This window comes from Lissotriton helveticus, chromosome 6, assembly GCF_964261635.1.
Source record: "Lissotriton helveticus chromosome 6, aLisHel1.1, whole genome shotgun sequence".
Taxonomy (NCBI): domain Eukaryota; kingdom Metazoa; phylum Chordata; class Amphibia; order Caudata; family Salamandridae; genus Lissotriton; species Lissotriton helveticus.
The window spans coordinates 1,313,533,536-1,313,558,143 of NC_136067.1; the positions used below are offsets into that span (position 1 = coordinate 1,313,533,536).

Consider the following 24,608-nt stretch of genomic DNA (forward strand, 5'->3'; position numbering starts at 1 on the left):
CCCCTTTTTACAGCATGACGAGCACCTCTTGCTGCAATAAGTGCAAATGCTCTGTTGACATAGGACGGTGCCTTGGTGGAATGTTGGGTGGAGTGGACGTTAACTCTAGACAATAACCGTACTGTATAAGTTTTCTGACCCACCTGTCTGTGGTGATGGATTTCCAGACCGGCAGGAACTGTTGGAGTCTCCCCCCGACAGGTGTGGTATGGTCGGGGGGCAGTGACAAGGCGTCACTGTTTGTTGGTGGCAGAGGATCGGGAGTTGTTGTTTCCACAACCTCTGCCCTTGGTGCTGTTGCCGCGATAGCCGCCTCTACTCTGCTTGTTGTAAGAGGTTTGTGCACCACCTTTCGTGTACTGTGTTTGCTGGGACATCTGGCCTCTGGAAACACCTCTATTGCCTGAGCGACGAAAAGTACTACCCCTGAACTGCTGGGACTGGAGAGCCCCCATGGACTTCGCAGTCTCGGTGTCTGTCTTTATTTTTTCAAGGGTGGTATCCATCTCAGGTCCAAATAAGTGATCAGGGTTTACAGGCTGATTGAGGGTGGTGGTTTGTATCTCTGGTTTGAACCCGGAGATCCTGAGCCAGGCCTGACGTCTCAACATCACACTTGTGTTAATTGCCCTGGCCGCGGTGTCTGCTGCGTCCAGTGCACATTTAATAGAAGCATTTGAGATGAGCTTCCCTTCCTGAATGAGCATCTCCGCTGCCTCCTTATACTCGTCTGGCAAGTGTTGTAACAGGGTCTCAAGTGTATCATAGTGTGCCCTGTCATATCTGGCCAAGAGGGCCTGAGTGTTAGAAATACGCCAGATATTGGCCGCTTGAGCCGCCACCCTCTTCCCTGATGCTTCTAGCACTTTAGACTCTTTGTCAGGGGGAGGAGCATCACCAGTAGTTTGTGAATTCGCCCTCTTCCGGGCATTAGAAACAACTAGAGAGTCCAACGGCAACTGGCCCTTGATGTAGGTAGGGTCGCCAGGTGCCGGCCGATATTTCTTTTCAATTCTGGCACGTGTGGGTTCTTTAAAAATGTCTGCAGCATGTTTCAAAACCCCCTTCAGCATTGGCAGAGTTTTGACAGTCTTTTCAGACGTGGAAAAGGTATCAAACAGAAAATCCACTTCAACAGGGTCAGCATGCAGCTGGACGTCGTGATTTTTAGCTGCCCTCTCAATTAGAGCATTAAATGCCGCTGAATCCTCAGTAGGCGAGGTTTTAACAGTATATACTTGAGTGTCCGGGGCAGTTTGCGGATCCCCTGGGTCCCCAGCATCTGTCCATGAGTCATGGTGATCTTCAGGATCAGTGTCAGCAGGGAAGTTGTACTCTTCATCCTCTCCTTCCCCAGCCTCCACATCAGAGTAAGTTGGTGAGGTTGGAGCAGTGTCCTGAGGCCGTGGATAAATAGGTTCAGTCAGAACTGGGGAATCTGTAGAAGCCTTTTTCCTCTTCAAAGGAATTGTGTAGGACTCCATAGGCTGTGCCTGCGTGATCTTTCGCTTGTAGATGGAAAGTTTGCCGGTGTCGGCGTCGATAAATAGCTCCGACGGCTCCTCCATCAGGGGTTGTCGGTGTTTTGTGCCTACAACTGCAGGTGGTGGCTGCGGTCCCGTGGACACCTTCTTGGGCTTGTCGTCGACTTTCGGCGGCAGCGTGAATTGGATAGGCGCCGTCGACTTTGGTGGTTTCCCAGCGGGCTGGAAGTGACCTTCGGATCGACCGCGGAAGCCTTGTTCTTGATGCGTTGCAACGAGTCCGATACCTGCTTCGTGAAGGATGCGGACGGTTTAGTCGACCCGACAGGTGTTCTCGATCCAGCAGCATGTGCAGACTCGAGTGCGACATTACTTTTGGCCTGGTCCGGGCGACGTGCTGGGTCGACAGCCTTTGGAGCTTCAAGTCCTTTGGTTGTGTCGACGGCCTTTGGCGCCGATGGTTTCGGGTCGGCGGCCTTGACAACTTTCTTCGGTGCCCCAGTCTTCGGATCGACGCCCTTGTGCGACTTCGGTTCGACGCTCTTGAGCGACTTCACCGGATCGACAACCTTCTTCGGCTTCGACTGGCCCGACATGTCCGAAGACGTGGAGGCGACCAAAGCGACAGGCGTCTTCTGTGTTGACGGCGTCTCTATCACTTTCGGTTTGGTCGAGACCGAAGCTTTCACTTTCGGGTTCGATTTCACCAATGGCGGCTCCGTAGGAGGGACCATAGCCGGGCCCGTAGGCTAGACCGTGGATCCAGGTGCAAAATCTTGGGTAAGGCCATGTGGCGATCCCTCGACCTGAGCCTTAGTGATTGTTCGAACGGGGCATAGCTCTTCCCCTGAGCTATCTTCCGTGGCCCCATAGGCCTCATTGTCATCTCCTACCTCGTCGACGACGTCTTCTGTATCGAGCATTTCTACGTCTGCATCGTAGTTGGAGTCGATCTCCGCCGCTGGAGTTGAAATCGGCTCCCGATCTTCCTGCTCGTATGCTTCTTCCCCCTCGAAAATGTTCACCGGGGCAGGGGCCGTCAGCCTGGCCTCCTGGCGCGCCACGCGCCGAAGTCGAATCGTCTTCTTGGAGCGAAAACGGGAACAAGCCATACAGTTGGCTTCATCGTGATCCGGCGACAGGCACTTGTTGCACACCGGGTGGACATCGATGTGGGGATACTTCGAGTTGCACACGGGGCATCTCTTGAACGGGCTCCGTTCCATGATGATTCGTCGAAGTCTGGCTGCGTTGACTAGGCCTCAAGCACCGAAGACCCACGCGGGTCCTCCGGACGTCCGACTCAGGAACTGAGGCGGAACAGAGCTGGGCACCGAACGCAAACAATACCGACGATATAGGAAAGGCCTTGGGGCCTAAAGAAAGTTTCTATCGATTCCGATCTTGAGTGATCAAATATGCATCCAAACCCAATGGCGGAAAAAAACAATCTGGGGATGGAGTCGATGCCCATGCGCACTGTAGTCCAGGGGAGGAGCCACCTATCTCGTGATACTTCGAAGACTCTTCCAGGACAACAATGTGCAATCATCCGGACCCAACACTAGGCGGCGATCTATGCTATAGATATGAATTCAGCAGCCCACATGCCTCGAACATTTATATATATATATATATATGAAGAGACTTTTTATGAAGAATTCATGCGCTAACACTTTTTGAATCTTGCCTTGGGGAAATGCTAAATAGCAATGTCATGTTAGTGGTAGTGTAGGGACAGACTAATGCTTTTTACCCAAGGACCTCCAATGAAGGGAAATTTAGACGTGGGATCCATCAATTTCTGCATCCTGATTCTGGAACGGGTTATTCTGTGTATGTTGCACTGCCTTAATTTCACCCATAGGTTTGGTTTTGTATTAGTTCCAATGTACTTCTACACCCTCATCCTGAGGTGCTTCTATGTCCAACTGTTCTTGGCTTTGTAATAAATTTACAAAATTGATTCGGGAGTCTATGATTCTTCCGAGTCATAGTTCATTGTAATTGTACTGATTGATTGGCTAACGATTTTCCTCCTCTCCACAATTTTATGTAGAGAAATAGAGATATTGACCTAAGTTTCCAGCGTAAATCTAGAACGTGGAAACGTGAGCCTTCAGTGGCAGTGAGGTAATCATCAACATCTCATTTATGGTGCGAAGTGGGTGGTCGATCGAAGCGTTGCCATTCCAACTCGTAGCCAGTGATAAGTTGCGAAGAATCACTATAGTGGACAGCAATATGGGCAAATATTGACCAACAGCAGATCATCATGCAGCGACCACGAGCACTTCTCCCTACAGGTAAGTGCCAATATTACAATGCTTATATGTGTTTCTATTTTACTGACATTATAAATAAGAGGACTGGCGAACAGACTCTATAAATCAGTTTTAAATGAACAGGCAAATTTAGAATGCATTTATTACATGTGCCAACAAAAACTGACAAAAGTATTGTTTATTTCATTTACAGACATCAATAAATGTTGATATAAAATAGAGGACCTGCTATGTATAAGCACAGGAATTCCAACAAATCAAACACTGCTGTGACATTTGTTGTATGCTGAAAGGCTTTTCCTATTTATCAGGTTTATTTTAAATCTTGTGCAACAATTAGACAACTGTTTACCACACTGTTCTTTTGACATTTGCCCAGACTGAATGCTTCATTCCCTGAGCAGCCTTTACATCATTCCAATCTAGCTTGGTGTCTGGAACTTCATCTTCGGGCTCCCCATCTTTGCGGACCAGTCCAGCAGGTGAGGCTACAACAAGGGGCAAGGGTCCGCATTCGTCACGAAATTCTACAACGTGAAGTTGTTTCTTTTGTGCCAGTTCTTGATGAGTTTCCTGTTTGAAACAAGGAAGCAAAATAATTGGTGCCTTGCTCTCATTGCAAATTTTACTAAATACATTTTTTTTCAAAGAACCACATATTAGTATTTATTAGTATTTAGTATACCATTTTCAATTATGTAACACAGTGTTAAATAGCATACCGAGCTAAATAAGCACCAGTTTGGCATGTTATGAGTCTTTGAACTAACCTATCACTTACAACTAACACCTGATACAATGAACAGTGCCTAACACCCTCTTATAGTGGATATTTAGACTATAAACCCACAAACACAGGAAGGTAAATAAATATATCAATGTTATTATTGTAAACACTTTGTAAATATATTCACTGTATAGATATAGGGGCCCCCGGCTCTCGATCAGAAGTTACTCTGGGCACAGAAATAGTACATACTGTAATGGTCCTAGGGCAACTTCATGAATATATTTTCAAACAGACATATACAGGAGAGACAGACACTAGAAAAATACAAAAAAAATGTATTCATGATATTTTAAATAAACATTGACATAAGATAAAATTGATGCAACCATATACATACCACATACATCTATCTACTCATTCACACCATCTGTCAAGATATGTACAGATTTATAGAACATTTGAGAGTTCATAGGTCAGTGATACTTTGGATAAATTCTAATACATAATTGTCACAGCAGTGCCAATAATTGTCTCAGAAATGTTAAATGTTACAAGCGCAATTTTTGCATTTGGGATTCATCATCCCAAATGCAAAAATCACTAATAGCAAAATCGCAAATTTGCGAGGAATAGCATTTAAGGAATCTCTATTTGAGATTCCTTAAATGCAATTCATTAACCATTTATAAATTGCGAATTCCCAATTTTTGGCCGCTATTTACCACGAAGTCTGACTTCGTGGTAAATAGCGAAAAAATAGAAAAAAGCACTTTAGTGTATTTATCTCAGTTGCATGTTACACACACACACATGTCCATGTGTGTGCGCAACACCTGTGTACATTTGCTTTTCAGGGGTGCTACAGGGTGTCCTTTGGACACCCCTGGCACCCTTGAAATCGCATCCTTATTTGCGATTAGCAATTTGCTTATCGCAAATAAGGATGATGAGGGAATCGCATTATTTTGTGCCATTCCTACATGAATCCCGTTTTGCAAGTCCTTAATAGCGATTCCTTAATAATCGCTATTAAGGACTCACAAAACGGGACTATGATGAATCTAGCTGTTAGTGTGTGTCAATGGGGTCAGTGTGAAAATGTTGTTCGATTTAAGTCCAACATTTTCACTTGTGCGTAGTGTGTTTTACAAGCAACATCTAAAAGCCAAGGTCAATTTATACAAACCAGATATTAAACTTGGTCATTTAGAATGCAAAGGTCGCATCACAGCAGGAAAGATTTAGGTATTCTGCAAGAGTGACAGCATTATCAGCTAGGTTCACCAAAGAGACACTGGTTTGATGTTCGACCAGGACAGTATGCCTCCTGTTTTTTGGTAAATATAGCAGCAGTGCCTGTTAATTCTGTTCAAGAGAGAGAACAAAGAGAATTTGTTTCTAAAATACATAACGATTTTGAAGATTTATTTTGTGATAAACTAGGATGCTTGTCAGATTATTCCCACAAAATATTGTTGTAAGAGTGCCATTCCAGTTGCCTCTATAGTATGAGGAATTACCCTTGCTCTGAGGCAAGGAATGATGGAGGAATTTGAGAGGCTAAAAAAGAAAGGGATCATTGAGAAAGGGAAGGCCACTGAGTGGATTCCTCCAGTTGTTTTGGCAATCAAAGCATCTTGGTAGGTAAGGATATGTTTGGATACCTGAACACAACCAAGAGTGTGAGAGGTAATCCAGCGTGTACATACCCCTCCCTTCAAAGGTAACTAAACAGCCACAAAGAATGCAAAAGCCTAGGAGATATATATTCTTTAGGTATATTTTTCCATTAAGTTTTTTTGTAAATATGTCTCCCACAGGTACCGCCAGTGAATCCTTCACCCTCTGGTGTTCCATGGGATTACTGGATGGTTTCGTATACACAGTTAATATGATTTATGTTTGTTTGATTTGAGTATACTGAGCAACAGCATCATTAGGTCCTGAAGAAAGCTCCAACACCGTTTGGGTCACAGGCTGAAATATGTTGACCTCTGTGGCACATAAGCAGGTTTAATACTCCAGCAGCGCCACGCTGCTTTTAACCCTAGCCCAGTTTGCCCTATTAAAGTTTTTTGCGAACCCTGTAGTTGGTTTAAAATCACTTCTTTTCACCTGCTCTGTTGCCCTCCTCACCTCTGGCTCCACATTTGTGTATTTAGTATATACTTCTCTAAGTACGCAAACATCCCTGAGCTCCTCCCTCTCAGTGAGGAGTTGTAGCCTGTATCCTTACTAGGCTTCACAGTACGAGGAGGTTTCCCAGTGATGAAGCATGCCACCTTTCGATGGGTGAGGGAAAGCATCCCATAGAAGGGATGCCCCAGATTTGGTGGTTTAATGTACAACTAGGCAATTGATACCTGTAGACCCAAGGATTCCTTTCTGTGTTTTGGTTCAATTGTTTTAGTCAGAAATGGAAAACTTTGCCTCAAAGAAGCATCAAGCATAAAAGTGTTCTCTCTAAAACCCAGAGACCAATGGTTTGGTAAAAAGGTTTAATAGGGTTCTATATAATATATTTAGATTGCCAGCCTACATGGTAAGGACTGGAGGGAGGACATTTTGTTAAGGGTGGAAGTATATCGCTTGACTCCACATTGTGTAACTGGCAGAGTGTCCTTTGAAACTTTCAGAGGTAGAAAACCTAATTCTGTGATTTGTCATCCTTGGGTGAACACCCTCAATACTGGCTCTTCCGATGTCTCTCTTGCCTGGCGAGCTAAACAGCAGGAAATGATAAGTGAATGGAGCAAACGTTTTGATATTCTGTACGCTATGCTGTTGGTAACATAGTGAAGGCAAAACATCTACAAGGACTTATTAATTTGTCAAAATTTCCCACACCTGAAAGTAGTTACATTGTCCCGGAATGCTGTGAAACTGGAAGACAATCACATCTGGAATTTAGGGAGGGTGACTGTGGTTGATTGTGATGGTGGATCGTGATGCTTATGAAACCTTGAGGATAAAAATCTTCACACGGAAAGTAAGGGTATGGTAAGAAGAGAAGGTGTCAACCACCAAGATGCATTCAAGTTTATGTATGTAACATTTGAATCTTTTAATTCATAGTAACATTTTAGTTGTAAACGTTGCCTTAGATATATCTGTTATACTTTGTGTTATATAACGGGGGAGGGGTGTGGTATATCAATTGCATCTTCCAAATGATCTTGTTGGATGTGGACAAGCTGTGTGTTCTGAGAACATTGTGGTTGGGAGCTGAGGATTCGACAACTGGCGATCAGGTTGCTGTGTGGTGGTTGAGGAGTTATTTCTGGAAGATACTTGAATAATGGCTGTTGGAAATATCCATTGGTTCAGTGTTTTTCTTCACAGAGATCCTGTGTCCACATGTACAATGCCGACCAGATTTTCAGAAAACGTCTAGAGAAACAGTTGGAATAACTGGAGAATGTGCAAGGAAGAGTTGTGGTTAATGTGACATACATCTTTCTTCATAAGAACAAATTCTATCCAAGTACAGTCAATTGCAGAATCCGTTTTTTAAGAAATACGCTTTCTACTCACGATTTCAAAACATGTTTTTTTGTTATAATCTTCCTTTTTGGCAAAATGCTCAAACTACCATAAAAAAAATGCCTCAGTCAGCAAGTTTAAGACTAGTGACTGATGAGTTAACGACCCTCTAATTTTCTCTTCCAACCGTGTGCGGATGTATTGAAAATCCGTTGCTTGTGTGTCACACGGGACTCTGAAGGAAACATTCAGCAGTGTCAGCGGTCCATCAAATGCGCATGCCATGATGATAACAATGTTCAATAATGATAGACAATTGTAAGCCTCTGCGAGGGTTGGGAAGGTAAAAACATGAAATCCACTATTTCGATCCACACATGAAGCACAGCAATTGTCTTGCGGCTTACCTTTAATTCTCAAACTGCTGTAATGAAAGACCTGTGGTGCAACACGGTTTCCAATCATAGCCTACAGCAGAGCCAGTACACTTAAAAACATGCACCAAGACTGAACGCACCGGCAAACTAAGCAGCAAAGAGCACATCAAACATGACAAATATCAGAAAATATTTCAATATAAACCCACGAACGTATTTGGCCCAAACTAAAAGCTGTTCACGTCTGCTACAACGTCTAGAATGATGCAGGGTATAGAAGAATACATTTTGCGAGCGCAGCACGTACTCTTTTCTGCTTCACCCTTTAATAATTAAAGTGGCTATACATCGAAGCATCCCAAGTCTTGTCATGCTCGTCTATCATTTGTTTCGCATGCCTAATCAAAATTGTTTACATGCAATGTTGTCCAATGTTTTAATTAAAAAATAAATACCTGCGTGGTTAATCCAAGGAAAAGCGCTCTGGTGAGGTTGAGCATGTTGATTGATCCAGAAACCTTCGCATACATGTCGGTAATGCCGATCAACTTGCAGATAGTAATAATGGCTCGGTGGCAATGAAGACCATAACCTGAAAAAGAGAACGCGGGTTATCTAAAAGTTATCAAGACAACTTGGAAAGCAAACAGTCTTAAAAAAGAGAACCCATCTGGGTCTGACAGGTACAGTTTATCATATGGCCACACGAAAGTTTACAGTGCTCTCTCCTAAGAAAATCTGGCTTAAAATAGTTACTAGTTGTCATTTTTTACTCATAACTAATTTATAAATGGAACATTTAAAATGTTATTTAGACTTTAAGCAAAAGTTATGTTTTACTAGCAAGGAACATACGTGCGAGTTTTTCTATGCTTTACAATTGATGAATCTTTTTAAAACCTAACCAGGAGTCAGACACAAATATTTTGGATCAGGTATTTCTACTGATCTATGTATCTGATAATTATTCTCTTCACCAGGGGCATAGCCATAGCTCCAATATGTATATATACACGCGAGTATGCAACGTGCACGTATGTAGGTGGCATAATGCACAACTTACATCCTGGGGTGGTTCACAGTGGTCATTGCAGAAAAGAGAGAGAGGGTATACAGCATCAAAGATGGGGAATAAGGTGGAGTGAAGAGTGCGGGGTGAGTGTCAGAGGGAGGGCTAGGCAGAGAAGGGAGTGGCAGAGCAGCAAGAAGAGAGAGGCTGGGCAATGTCAGTATACCCTGATTAAAACATAACTTAACATTCTGCATTTATAGAGCACTTGTCCACCCCAGAACAGCATTTTGCCATTTACTAACTAGTTGTTTATTGTTATCCAACGCCTCATCGTAAAGAACTCAGAGCCACTGTTCGAGGTAATAACCCATTTATGGGGACAAGTAAAAGTTAAGGTAGTATTTCCTTTTCTTTTAAAGTCATAGTCAACCACAATGAGTCATGCCTGGAAAAGATACATGACCCTGGGCAATACACTGCTTTTTAAAGGAATAGCCCCATACACCAAGAAAGAATGTTTCGGTTCCATCTCACGAGGTCAAGCCTTGTAATTATGAGTAATCGAAGAAAGTGGACTTTGCACAGGTAGTGTATTCACCTGGTCATTTTAATACTCAGATATGTAATCAAGTCGGCAGTCCAATTAAGAGGAGTAGTGGCCTGAAATCACTGAAAAGTATCACCGCAAAGACCACATTAGTAACCTCAGATGTGCCCAAATTGACCTGACACTTCTCTATTTGTTCAAAGTGATGTCATTTTCTGCATAAGGAAAGAAAGCGAAGATTTCAGATCACTCAATGCCAATAGAATACTGTGAGTGAAAAAAGACTATTTATGCTTTTCCCAACCAAAGCTTACCCACCCCAAACTCAGGAACAACACTTGTGTTTAGTCTCATTGGGGCTTCTAAACGTAATGCTAAATGCAGGGGAAGGCGAAATTAAATCCTGTTGCATTCCCCAGTGAAGATTTTATGTGAAGGATGACCCAAAGCCAATCAGATTCATTCTGGTAAATAAGTCAGCATTATTTACCAAGCTCCACCTGATAACATCATGGAAAGTTCATACTTGGTACATAACCTTCTAAAAGAAAATCAAATCCATTCTATCAGAGGCTTTCTAGATGGGCTCCAAGCACACCAGGGTCTTCAACCATACCTATTTTGTCTACAGGGACAGCCAGGAAAATATATTCATATTAACAGCACAATTGACAGACTTTCTGTTAACCCCTGACTAGTAAGGTCCTCGAAGTTGAAAGGAGCTATCCAATGTCAGCCCTCTCATTCTGTACAAGCAACGGACGCACCAACAGCATTCCAGGCATGTTATCCAACCAGTAGGACTTTTGTTTAAGGCACAATAACACCATTTCCGCCTGATTTTCTGTAGCCATACAGTGCAGCGGGCTATGGTAATATGGAAATTGTTTTTACAAAGAACCTGATTTTCCGTTCAATCTCCAGCTTTCTACGTTCTGTCTCTAAGTTATGGTAACCAACTTGTGGATACAATGTAAAGAAGTGCTATGATCTTACCTCAGAGAACGGTTTTAAAAGTGTCCCAAAAAGTGGACTGAAGTCCTCAGATCCTCCAATAAGTGCAAAATAATCGGCAATTACGGCGAAAATCTTTTCCCTAAACACTGGATCTTGGTAAAGGCTTGGCTGCAACTCTTTTTCTTGCCAAGTGAGGGAGCCATCAGCTGATGAAGCTGACATCATGGTATGGGGGAGAGAACATTATCAGGCACGGATGAGTCAGCCAACGAAGACCAAAGGACTGCTCAAAAAGATATAGTCAACTGTACCGTTGAACGGGCCCGCAAAAAGAATCAATGTCTCTAATGTCAGATATCCAAGTTTCACAGAGCTTTTGGAATCCACCTTTGATAATGAAGTATATCCCTTGGACTTATCAAGATTCCCATCCCAAACCAGCTTAAAGTCACCTGTGAATTTAATACTACATTCATCAAAGTGGACATGGTCCATAAGAATGGGGTAGCAATTCTTCATGGCTGGTGTTGGGGGCTATGGAGTGGGATAACATTTCTACATCAACATTAATGCCACATGATCCATGACAAACCTACACTCCTCAACTTGACAAATGACATCGAGAGGTGGGTATTCTTATGGAAAAAGTTGGCCACCACTTTGCGCTCAAGAAGAAGAATAGAAGGGGGAGTAATCAGTGTTGTGTATCTAGCATGAGAGGTGTACTCCCTGGAGATATAGGACAACTACCTTCAGATCTATGAGGTGGTTCTAGATCTTTACCCTCTTGCCCAGTGGCGTAACAATAGCCCCCGGGGTGCGGGCGGGGGCCCAAGCTGCAGGGTGCTCCTCTGGCACTGTTGTGGGTGGTTGCCCCAGAGCTCCTGCCTGGGTCAGAGCATGGGGGGCCCCCTCCATGAACTTTGAGGAGGGCCCTCAAGTTTTGTTACGCCACTGCACTTGCCCAGGGAGTCCAACCCTTGATGTTCAATATGACAGTCTCAACCATGACCTCCAATTGGACCTGGAGATCTGTGTAGTAGAAACTACTGCATGAGTATGTCAGCAGCCGCCAACACTAATTAAACATATACGCCAATGTAAAAAAAAGACCCGTACCCTGTCATTGTGAAGCGCTCTGATATCTGTAAGGATCTTGTTCGCGCTATATAAAACTTTGAATAAATAAATAAATAAATAACCCACACACTCAAAATGCAAAGTTGGCATCTGAAAAGCTTTACATCAGTGTAAATTTCTCAGAGGTCATTGTAAAGTGCAGCTAGCTGGTGCATGCGCAACCTCAATTAATTAAGCATTTTATAACCTGCTGCCAAGGCCAATAGTGGTAGTTAAAGGGCCTGACCTCGGGGCTTAGGGGTATATTGAGGGTGAGGGCTTTTAACAACAACTAGTGCGCCAGGCACAGGGGCTATAGAACTGCTAGAACATTCCACCCATTTGGGGTAGAATGGCTAAATAAAGGGAGTAACAGAAATCTAAACACTGGACTGTTGTGGACTCAATCACAGAGCATGGAAAGCATCAAAGGGGTAAGAGTTTGTTATTATATTGTCTGGGTACCACTCAGGAGGCAGCAACACCTATCATTAAGTACCTTAAGGTAATTCACTTAAAATGTGGTGAGTAGGGGGGCGTGGCCAACTGCCGAACATGGTGGCAGCTAGAAGCGGGAGCTCCTCCAGGCAACCGGCCCGCAGCGACTATCCGTCATTAATCCGTCCTTCAAGCCCGCTCGAAGGAGCGACATCGGCCCAAGTACCCAAGCGGCATGCTCCGTTCCGACCCAGGTGGTGTCTGAACACCGGGATCGGCTACCATTGGGGACGGCGATCTGAGGCCTGTGCCAGCCTTGAAGCACCGACCCACAGTGCCTGGGAAACCTGACCGGAAGTGTGCCCTCCTCGGCCGGGCGCGGAGGAGTCGGCCGGCCAAGACTACGTTCTGCCCTGTGCAGTGAACGCCTGCACCGCTGCCAGAGAGCGTGCGCCCTGTGTGGCCGAGGTGGTTCTCTGGCCTGGGGCATCGTCTGAAGGAGCGGGGGCGGCCGGCAAGACCAGAACTCATCCTGTCGGCGGAGTGAGAGACAGACCGGGGGCCGGCGACGCTGATACTGCGGCGCGGTGAGACAAGCTGCTTTGAGGGCGCTGCCCTCCTCTTGCACGACCATCGCTCTGAGTCTCGCCCCACTTCACGAGGGGGCGCGTCTGAACCCCATCCCCTACAGGAGAGGAATCGTCGTGGGGCGCCCAGTCTCTACGGGTGTTCCCACATTGGAGCTGACAAGGTGTACCACTGAGCGCGTCCAGCGCACTCTGCTGGGGGGCCCCCCCTGCGAGAACCACCCAGCGGCATTAAATGACACCGCAACTGCAAACTCTGAGGGGAGTGAAGGGGGCTGCATTGACCGCGCAGAGGGCCGTATTGAAACTACAGTGGGCCGGTGTGCTGCTCTTCGCGGCGGCCGACTGCGCAGCGTCTGGACCCTGTGAGGCGTGCAAGGCGCCATCTTAAACCTGAAGGCACCCACTGTGACTTGCCGGCCGCCCGAGGACAGTGTACAACGCGTGGACCACACACTGCCCTATCGGCACGCTTTGACCGCCCACATCCTTGCCCAGCCAGCATGGCCGGTAAGGGCACAAGAAGTACGTCCACGCAGGCGAAGCTGGACAAATTTGCTTATGGCCAACATGGGCAGGCCCAGACTGGCGGCCGCCACTCGACTGGGGCGACCCCGGACGCGGGGACCACTCCCAAGGTCACCCTGGACGACGTTATGAAGACCCTCACCGAGGTCAAAACAACTGTGGGTTCCATTTCTTCAGAGGTCACTTTGCTCCGGGCGGACTTCAAAAAAATGGCGGAGAGAGTGACGCAAGTGGAGGTAATTACGAAATCGCTCGTCGAAGACACCTCGGATCTGCAAGTGGCCATGGAACGCATGGAGAGAGTCACGAAACAATTGCAAGAGAAGCTCGATGATCAGGAAGGGCGTTCCCGGAGGAACAACGTTCGCATCCTGGGCCTGCCGGAATCGGAGGGCAAAGCTGCTATGGACCTGTACGTTGAGGACCTGATCAAATCCCAGCTAAAGCCTAAAGGTCTGTCCCACTTCTTTTCTGTCGAAAGAGCGCACCGGGTTCCTGGTGGAACGCCGAAACCGGGAGCCACTCCGAGACCGGTGCTGGCCAGATTGTTCAATTATAGGGACTGAGACGCCATCCTCCAGGCGGCTAGGGTCTCCCCGCCTGTCAAAATTCAGAACTCCACTTTGGCTTTCTTCCCGGACTACACGGCGGAGGTGGCGAGGCGCAGGAAGTCATTCACGGATGTGAAGAAAGCACTACGAGACAAAGGCCTACAATATTCCATGCTTTTCCCTGCCAAACTGCGCGTCGTGGCCGAGGGGAAGACATGGTTTTTCGACATGCCGGAGGTGGCTAGAGACTGGCTTGATGGATGGAGACGGGTGGGCCGGCCAAACCGCCCGCGAGGGGACCAGAGGCGCCGACACAGCGGAGAACCAGCGGATCGACCATCGAGGAGCCCCGCGAATGAGGAGGGCGCGACGGCGCTGGACTCGGATCTCGAGAGGGACCCCTTTGACTCCGGACAACCTGTACAGGACTGATTTGTCTAGCCGGACAGCAGGACAATACAATATGAGCCTTGGGAGCTTGATGCTGGTGGAGCTGAGTAGGGCGGGCGTCGGCTGATGCCTGTAGGGGGCTCACCTACCCCACGAGCAAGTAAGGTGAACGGGGATGGGATTATGCACTCTGCCGAGTTGGGGATGCGGGCGGGTTCGAGTCCGTGGTGCAGGGTAGCAGGGAGGGGGTGGGGGAGTTGGGTTGTTTTGTTCTGGTTATTATTGTTAGTCATCATCTATTCACTGTGGCACATGGTCCGAACACAAGCTGTACACTCGGGGTTCCCTAACACACGTCCTTATGTAGGTGTCCCGCTTCGACTCCGCATGTCCATTATACTGCACATAGCCCCATATGGCCCAACAAGCTAGAGGAACGCCCGCGGACTCTGGTCTGCCACTGACAGTAGTGTCTACCCTAAAACTGCTCACATGGAATGTTAGGGGTCTGGGGGACAAGATTAAGCGAGGCTTGGTTCTTCAGACCATCAAACGCCAAGGACCCGACTTGGTGATGTTGCAAGAAACGCACCTTGCTGGGTCTACCTGCAAAGCACTCGATAGGCGGGGATATGTCATGGAGGTACATGCAGAGTTCACCACGGGGTCCAGGGGCACCGGGATACTCCGTAAGAAGAACTCCCCCTTTATGGTGGAAAGCTGCAAGAGGGATGATCAGGGTCGTTTTGCGGCGCTCTTTGGCCAGTGGGAGGGGAGGCCCCTCAATATAGTGTCAGTGTACGTCCCACCAGCGCTGCACTCTACAGCCCTGCCGGCGCTGGGTCAATTCCTACTCGACCTTCCAGAAGGTGACATGATCATAGGGGGGGACTTTAATGCCATATCTGACCCGCTGTTGGACACCTTTCCCGTACGGGAACGCTTGAGAGGGACGGCCACGCTCCCTAGCTTTCTGACGGCGCTGGGCCTCGCTGATATTTGGCGTCAATTAAATCCCACGGCAACTCAGTACACGCACTACTCAGCTACGCACAACAGCCTATCACGCATTGATTACCTTTTCTTTTTAGGGTTGGGGTTGGGCACGGTGGACAAATTAGAGATCCTGCCTAGAGGTGTATCTGATCACTCCCCTTTGTCCCTTCACATCACGACTAAAGAAAAGAAACGTGCCAGGATCTATCCAATCTACCCCAATTGCTTACAGTTCCCGGGTGTTCGGAAAAAGCTTAAGTTGGCCTCCTCACGCTACTTTACGGAGAATATAGGCACAGTCACCTCGCCCTCGGTGCTATGGGAGGCGTACAAAACAGTCCTGCGTGGCGCAGCGATAGCGGCCATTTCAGGGCATAAACGTGACTCCAGACACGACCTCACCCAGTTAGAATTCGCACTACATGCCGCGACTGCATCGCACATGGCCGATCCCACCCCTGCCAATACTCATGCGTTGCACCTCAGTCAACAAAAGTACTTATCTCATCTTACTACGGTGACCAAGGGACACTTGGCAGCCACAGCGCACAGGATATATGACCTGGGCGATAAAGCCGGGAAGATGCTGGCGTGGCTGGATAAAAAGAGTGGATGTAATAAGGGTATTCAAAGGCTGTACACACAGGATGGCCGGCTGCAGACACACCCTGAGCAGATAGTTCGCACTCTGGCGAGGCATTATCAGGATATATACACACCGACACGGGAAGTCACGGAAAGGGAGGCGTTGGCGTCACTTAGTAACATAGCAGTCCCCGAGCTTTCACAGGAAGCACAACAGGAACTGGAAGCTGACCTGACCGCAGATGAAATCCAATTGGCAATACAGTCGTTACGTTCTGGAAAGGCGTTGGGTCCCAACGGGATACCAGTGGAATGGTACAAAGCGTCGGCTCCCCTGTTAAGCAAACCCCTGCTCGATATGTATGTGGAGAGTTTGGCCAAGGCTGAACTCCCTCTGGACCAACGTATGGCCACGATAGTAGCCATTCCTAAGCCTGACAAGCCGCTGACGGCGTGCTCCTCGTACCGACCTATCTCCCTGCTCAACGTGGAAGCGAAGATCCTAGCAAAACTCTTGGCCTGTCGCCTGGTTAAGCATCTACAGACCCTGATACACCCCGATCAATCGGGTTTCATGCCGCACAGAAGTAAGGCACTGAATTTGCGGAGAGTCCACGGAGTCCTGGCGCGGGCGCATCTCCTCTCGGACCAGGCAGTCATATTGTCCCTGGACGCCAAGATGGCGTTTGATCTGGTGGAGTGGGAGTATCTCTTTGCGGTCCTTGCTCGTATGGGCTTCGGCCCAAAATTTGTAGCATGGATACGGCTCCTATATAGGTCACCCATGGCACATGTGGTGGCGAATGGCCACATTTCGCAAACCTTCCCCCTGGGGCGGGGAACCCGGCAGGGATGCCCGCTGTCACCCTTGCTCTTTGCACTGGTGCTAGAACCTCTGGCTATTCTGCTAAGGACAACGCCGCTATTTAGGGGCATCACCTGGGAGGACGGCTGGGAGGATAGAGTATCCTTGTATGCGGATGACATGCTGATCTACATGACCAATCCCAATGAAGGCATTCCTGCCCTGCTGGCTCTGTGCGACGAGCACGGGAAGGCGTCCGGCTACACCCTGAATTGGTCCAAATCCATACTATTCGTGCTTCGGGGCGGGACACCCTTGTTGAGGCCTGACTGCCCCCTGCAATTAGCGGACGGCTCCTTTAAATACCTAGGTATTGTCATCACCGCGAATGCGGCGGACTTCTACACGGCGAACCTGGTGCCACCTCTGGCACGTTTGCGTGCGGACGTTAAATATTGGGCTACTCTTCCGCTGACCCTCCTAGGGCGGGCAGCGTTATTTAAAATGATGGCACTTCCTAGGTTTCTCTACGTGTTGGAAAACGCCCCTCACGTGGTGGCTCCGCGCTACTTCCGCCAGGTGGCCGCGCAGGTAGCTGCCCTGCTGTGGGGCAACGGCCCAGCCCGTATATCGCATGCAAAATTGGTTCAGGGCTGGTACGACGGAGGGATCGCCCTTCCCAACCTTCAATTGTATTATTGGGCATCCCAACTTAAGGTGATTAATTGCTGGATCCATGTTCCGCGGGATGACCCCGCTTATAGAGCGGACTGGTCGCAGTTAGGAACGGATGGCATGCTGTCAGTATTATATAACCACTCACGGGTTCGGACGTTGCTTGGCCCAACGTTGCACACGGCTACCTTATGGCATGCGGCACAATCTCGTCTGGGATGGAAGGGGAAGATCACCAAATTGACACCGCTGTGGGACACGAAGTCTCTGGGGAACTTGAGATCAAGCAAAGGTTTTGTACGTTGGGATCAAATTGGGATCTCGGTGGTGGGAGACCTCTGGGAGCGGGGCTCGGTAATTGCATTCTCACAGCTACAACAACAGTATGGTATGGGCCCCACTGAAACGTTCAGATATGTGCAGATTCATCACGCCCTCCTTCAAGCCATTCCGCCTGACACCACTCTTCCAGAATCATCACCTTTGGAGGACAGGTTATTGACGGAATTTATGGAACAGAAGGCGACCTCACTTACGTACAAGAAACTGGTTAACAATCTGGCAATCCCCACGCAGAAACTTAGAGAGAGGTGGGTTGAGGATGTGGGGGACATGGATGACACTGAGTGGAATGAGGCGCTGGCGTCACCGAGGGAAGTGGGCATATCGGCTAGGTTCAGGTTAGTCCAGCTCAAGATCTTACACCGCACCTACTACACCAGAACACTTCTACACAGGATACAGAGGGCACCACACCCCTTCTGTCTGAGAGGCTGTGGGGAGGAGGGTACGTTACTCCATACACTCTGGGACTGCCCGTTGATCCGAGAAGTCTGGAGGCAAATCATGCGCACGTTATCTCAAGTCCTTGGGGTGTCACTTCTCCCTGAGCCCCGTAAATGCCTATTGAACATTTGGGACCCTACAGACCTGAACAGGTATGGAAAGCTGTGGGTCACGTTAGCTGTGACAGTAGCAAAAAGAGACATTGCACAAAAGTGGGGAGCCCCGGATGTACCTACGGTGCATGGCTGGATTAGAAATATGGACCTTCTGTTGGTGAAGGAGAGGGCGGTGTATGTGCTGCGGGCCTGTCCCCGTAAGTGGAATAAAGTGTGGTTGCCGTGGAACAAATACAGGGGGGAGCCATGTGCACCCTTGCCGGAGGACGAAGATGTAGAGTCGGATGAGGAAGATGAATAGGAGGGAGGGACGGATGTGTGCTACTATGAGTTGTGGGGGGATGGAGCGGGACCTGGAGGACACCATTGAACGCATATACGGTTTGTGTGCAATAGATGGGAACTTGTTTGTGTATGGCCATAATATTCCCAAGTGATGATGACACCTGTTAGGTTTTCACGGTTGTGATTTTAGTTCTATTTGCTAGATTTGTTAAGCATTCAGGGCGGTAAACTGTATGACCACATTGCGCAATGAACCGGAACTAGAAGCCCTGTCGAATACACATGTCTGCTGAGCTGCACTGATTATTTAATTCTAGTCTGTACTAATATCATTATCACAAAAGTTTGAAAATTTTGAGACTTCAACGGCTCCTGATTTGCATTGGGTACTAATGGGATAATAAGTGTAAATGATGAGAATGTACATGTCTTCTATGCCTTATTGACAATAAAATGTTTATTAAAAAAAAAAAATGTGGTGAGTAAATGTGGTCTCTCTCATCTATATACCTCTAGCAGCTTACAAAAAACACTATCAAATAGGGTAAAATAAGCCTTTCAAACTATCCTAAGCATAGAGTGTGTTTGATAAAAAAAAAGTCACTAAAAGAAGTTGATCACAACGCAGTGAATTTAGTACATGTTGAACAGATCCGCAAGGCCTGCAGGTTGCAAGGTGCTCTCTGGTAGGGTACTGGGTGTGGGGATCCATGTGTATTATGCAGTTTACAGGTAACAATACCAGTAAGATAGTTTGAATGGTTAATGAACATGCAGCATATCTCTGTGTGGCATGGACGCTGCATTTTCCAATGACCGAAATATTCCTAAAAGGGTGAACACGCCTGATGCAGATGCCTCTTTATAACTTGAAGACCACACTTTACTACCGCAGACAATGTGCCCACAGACAAGTCACAAGTTTCAACACACGTGACACAGCTTAATGGTTATACCTGCTTCGGCAAGTTAGCCTTCGTGTGCAACAGTGAAAACATTATTGGACTATCAGGATCTACCATACTAGAAAGGCTAAAGGTATGGAAAGAGAAGTTAATTACCTGTGGCAATCATCTTTCTGGTGTGTACTCTAATTACAGATTCCCCACCAATTGAATATCGCCAGGCACCATTCTGGATCCGGAAACTTTACCACGGATATCTCTTTTTAGTAGGAGGCGCCAGCTTCATCTTGGAGTGATGTTAGGAGAACCATAATGCGTCCACTCTGACTCACCGATGTCAGTTACCATCCTTTTTATTTCCATCCCGTTAGAGGAAGAGATGGAGGAAGAGATGAGGAAAAGACAGCCTTTATCTATACTGGAACCTTTTAATGTCACTTATGACCATCTTTCGTTGTAAACATGTATTCCTCTGGAAAAGGGCTTGCATGCCCTTGCATCCTGCCTAGCAAGTAGAGATGCCACCTTATATGAGCATACACAAATGATCTTGGACCGAACACGTCTGACACTAGAGAACAACATTTTTCTACACAACGACACCTGGTTCAGACAGCCATAGGATTTGCTATGGGATCCACGTTTTCGCACTCATATGCAAATATATATAAGGGCCATTTTGAGAAACAACATGTGTGGACTGCTTGCCCTACACTACATATACTTTACAGTTTACTTGTCAGATAGACGACAAGGAAATAGTTTATTCTGGATGTAGTCATCAACACAGAGGGGAAAAGGATTGCTAAAAGCCTGTACCGTAAATCCACTGCATGCAATTCTATTCTACACGCCTCTAGTGCACATCCTAGAAGTCAAATTAACGCAATACCCTTGGGTGAAATGACATGACTGAGACGCAACTGCAGTGATGATGAAACCTTTTTTGAAGAATTAGAACTTCTTCAAGCTAGGTTCACTATGAGGGGATATTCTGGCAAATCTCTAGCTCAGGAGAAGACCAAGATTTTGACTGAACAACGCTGGTTGCTACTGGAAAACAAGAAATGTAAAAAACAGAGAGAACACATACTACCTCTCATCACGAGATACAGTACATATAGCCAGGACCTTTACAAAGTCTTGAATAAACATTGGCACCTGCTCACACTTGACAAGGCAGTTTCTAAGTACATTAGGAGCAAACCCAATATAACGCACAGTAGAGTAGTCATTTTAAGAAACATGGTTTGCCCAGGTTATAACTCAGCTAAAGGCCATCATGATCACACCTGGTTACATGACAAACCGAAGGGAGTCTTCAAATATAGATTATGTAACACTTTCCAGTTTGCTGGCAACAGAACTAGTTTCTATTACAACACACCAGTAGAGCACTACATAAAACAGTTAATAAACTAACATCAACTATGTCATTTATTGCCTGATCTATCACGGTGGTCTTATCTATGTAGGAAGCAGTGTCAGACCTCTCAAGGTAAGAATCCAAGAATACATTGGAGCAATAAAAAACAACAATCCTAACTATCCATTTGCAGTACATTTCAACACCGCCCATTCAACAACAGAACTCATTAACATTAAGTTTCAAGGTATAGCACAGGTGGATATCAACCCTCGAGGAAGTGATAGAAAATTGGTTCTGGGGAGGATGGAAACTAAATGGATAACCAGGTTGCAAGCAGTTCGTAAGGGTTTGAATGTAGATAGAGCATTATATGTCATCCTTACAGAATGAAAGAAACAATCTGCATTGCTCTATGTATGCCACAAATAATATACTTTTGACAAGTGCCCAGACCTGTTTTTCAACATTTCATTATTTGTATGTTCTGCCTACTACGCTTAACACTGTGTATCTGGCCCATACTAGCTCAACAAACTGTCCCCAAATGTGTAATTTATTTAGGTACTAAATATTGGGAATGACGTAACGATTCATAAACACCCCCTTACGTGCGTGATTTTATCAGAGAATAAGTACAATGAGACCTCACTACAATGTATATATATACACACCATATTGTATATTGCAGTCACAGGCCTATATATTCTCATAAATTGTCTCATGTAAACATAACGCGTGGCATGTTGTAATTCTCACCATGTTCTTTTTATTTCATGTCACATACACCTGTCCCTTCACTATGGAATATTCAGCATAAATTGCTTTCGTATTTCTTCTGTTATACATCTTCCCTATGTCTTAACTATATGTCCTTTGCACATGTACATTGATAAAGATCCTAATTGAAGGATCGGTTTCTGACATTTCTGTGATATATGTTGAATGTTTCGAGGCAAGACTGCCTTTTAAATATGGCCGCCGCACTCCCACTCGTGAACATAGGAATTTTACCTCCTCATTTGTTTTCGATTCACAAAACCTTTTTGCTCTTGTTTCTATTAAGATGGGGCTTTCATATAGAACACTTCCTTCAGTAGGAACCACTCTGTAATTGTTTTATTACATATTTTTGACTATTTTGGATTTCAACCCAATTCTAACTTACTTACAAGGGACCTACAAGCATGTAGCCAAAATTTGAAAGGGTCTACTGGCACAATTAACTTCCATGTCCTTTCTCTATGTCGGAAGAATCGTGTGCGCAAATAGATTTAAGACTGCGTCTAGCATATTGGGCTTTCATCCGGCAAACCCTAGTAGGAGCTGAGCCACACCGGGACCCCGCTCTTCGATCCATCCTTTGACTCGCAGGTATGTCAATTGATTCCCCCATTTATGGGACAAGACAAATCTCTTATTTTCATTAGAGAGTAATGCAGAGGGTATCCTCTGAAAAGCTGGGTCACAGCATGGTATCCAACGAAAATCGGTCCGGTTGTTTTTATATTAATTTCTCAACCACTTAATATATTCTTGGTTTTTGAATTGGTCACACTGATTAGACTCTTTTATAAGGCAAGCTTATGTGTCACTAGGGATATACAGAGTTGTAGTTCTCACTCAGTGTCTCTTTGTTTTGCCTCATAGGAGATTACCATGGACCCCTGGCGCTTACTGTGTACCTTTTCAATGTGAGTCTTATCAGACTCAGTCTTGTTTTTTTATTTTTTTACAAACTAGGTAAGAATGATTTACCATGTACTTATTTGTCAAAGACTAGGACTATTTAAGTATATTTTTTTCCATAGTTCACCAGTGTCTTGGGCATTGGTAACCTTGTGAGCAACCAGGGAATGTGGAGCAAGTTGTCCCCTAATGTATGGAGGGTCAGAAGGTGGCGCTTGGTAATTTTGGCCAGTATCCGGTTGACTACCCTGGCCTTAACATGCTCTTTGAAGACCTCAGGAGCTGGTATTACATCCCTTTTAGCATTGCACAGAAATGCCTGGAGGATCGAGTCTCCACGAGAAAATCTTCATCATCCTGTGTTTTGTGCATCTCTACTTTGTGATAAGTGGCTGCCCTGTGCAGAACCTCACGTTACGAGGTGGTGTCATCCAGTGGGGATGGCCTGGCTGGATAGATATCGGGATAAGTGTCCCGAAGGGGGTCCATAGCTTAGTCATCCAACTGATAATCCTGTGACTGTGGCTCAATGGGCACATCTTAAGGATTTTGAAGAGAGCCAGGGTGATTACCTTCCCGCACTCCTCCCACCCCTCAAGGACAGAATGTGCAGAACAATGTGGTGATTCAGAAAGAGGTACAGCAGGTGGTTGAGGTGAAGCAGGGAGGGAGAACAAAGAGAGGAAGGCAAAGGAAGAAGGGGGAAAAGAAGATGCTGTGATGAACAAGGCTGATTATGCATGGGACTGGTGTCGTGATTATGTCACCTTTTTACTTTGGCTTGTGGCTTAGAAGGCAAGTCAAGGGCTTCTTTGAAAGACAATTTCCTTTTAGGGGGCAATGGGAATTGAGGCTTTAGACGTGGCTAGGTGAGGATCCTGCCAGTTTATGGGTGGATTAGGATGTGCTTCTGCCTATCTGGCTCATACAGGAGTCATTGCAGGACCGGCTTGTAGGGGTCCTTGGAAGCAGTGGGGTACAGAGCCTTGGATACCAGGCGCTTAGTTGCAGAGGTTTGTTGTTAAAACCACTGGAGCAGAGGTGGATTTCAGCGCAAAAGACGTTTTCAGAGCCGAAAATGGCCTGGAGTACATTTTCAACACCGATCCAAAGGCGGTGTCACCACAGAGATGCGAAGCTTCAAGATATGCTTGGGAGCTGAGGGGTGGTTGGGTGCAGATCCGAAGCTTGTTTTCAGTGCCGACCATGGCCTTCAGGCAGTGGCAAACCAGAAGCCTGTTAATGGGCTTCAGGGCGAGAAGCCCAAACCCCTCGAGCGCAGTGCTCAAAGCAGATTACTTTTTATCTGGACCCGCACCAACGGAGGGCCTTCCCCCTCGGATTCCTAGCAGGAACATGCCTCGGGAGAGAAGATCTGTGGCTTGGCGGCCAAAGTCCCTGGCTCAGGTTCGATTTCAACGTCCCATTTGCCGAAGAAAACGTGGGTGTGGTTCCCTTGCTGCTGCACCATAGACTGTTAAGCGAGGCATCAAGCTCAACGGTAACGCAGTTTCTTCTTCGATTGGAAGGCAGGCAGAACAGCCTTGTTATGGTCCGCAGAGAGGCAGAGGTTACACAACTGGTGGAGGTCTGCCCAGGGGGGGTTTTGCTCATCACTCAGGGCAGTTTGAAATTGAGTCCTTTCAATCAGGGATTGGACATTCTCTGCACCAAACATGGAACAGGCGGTCGAAGAGTTCCCATACATCGAAACAAACAGGTAGCACAAAGACTCTGAACAGCAGCATACGCAGGGATTGTTCTACTGGGGTGTGAAAAGGAACCAAATGGGCCAGAAGATGATAACCACAAGGCACCGATCCGAAGCTCGATTGAAACATGTCCGAACCAGACCGCAGAAAAAAAAAATCTAACAATGGAGCCAATGCCCATGCGCATTACCTGCAATAGG

The 24,608-nt window shown here is 46.5% G+C and overlaps 1 protein-coding gene across 1 annotated transcript in view; it reads right to left on the reverse strand.

Moving 5' to 3' along the window:
- Positions 1 to 3,893: 3,893 nt before the first annotated feature.
- The window catches only part of MRPS5 (mitochondrial ribosomal protein S5), a 572,686-nt gene continuing 551,971 nt past the window's right edge, over positions 3,894 to 24,608 (reverse strand). Inside the window, exons 10-11 of the mRNA XM_078649050.1 lie at positions 8,815 to 8,951; positions 3,894 to 4,342 (exon numbers count right to left, since the gene is read on the reverse strand). Of these exons, the coding sequence (XP_078505176.1) occupies positions 4,118 to 4,342; positions 8,815 to 8,951 (362 nt within the window). The 3' untranslated portion in view covers positions 3,894 to 4,117. The remainder of the gene's footprint in view (positions 4,343 to 8,814; positions 8,952 to 24,608) is intronic.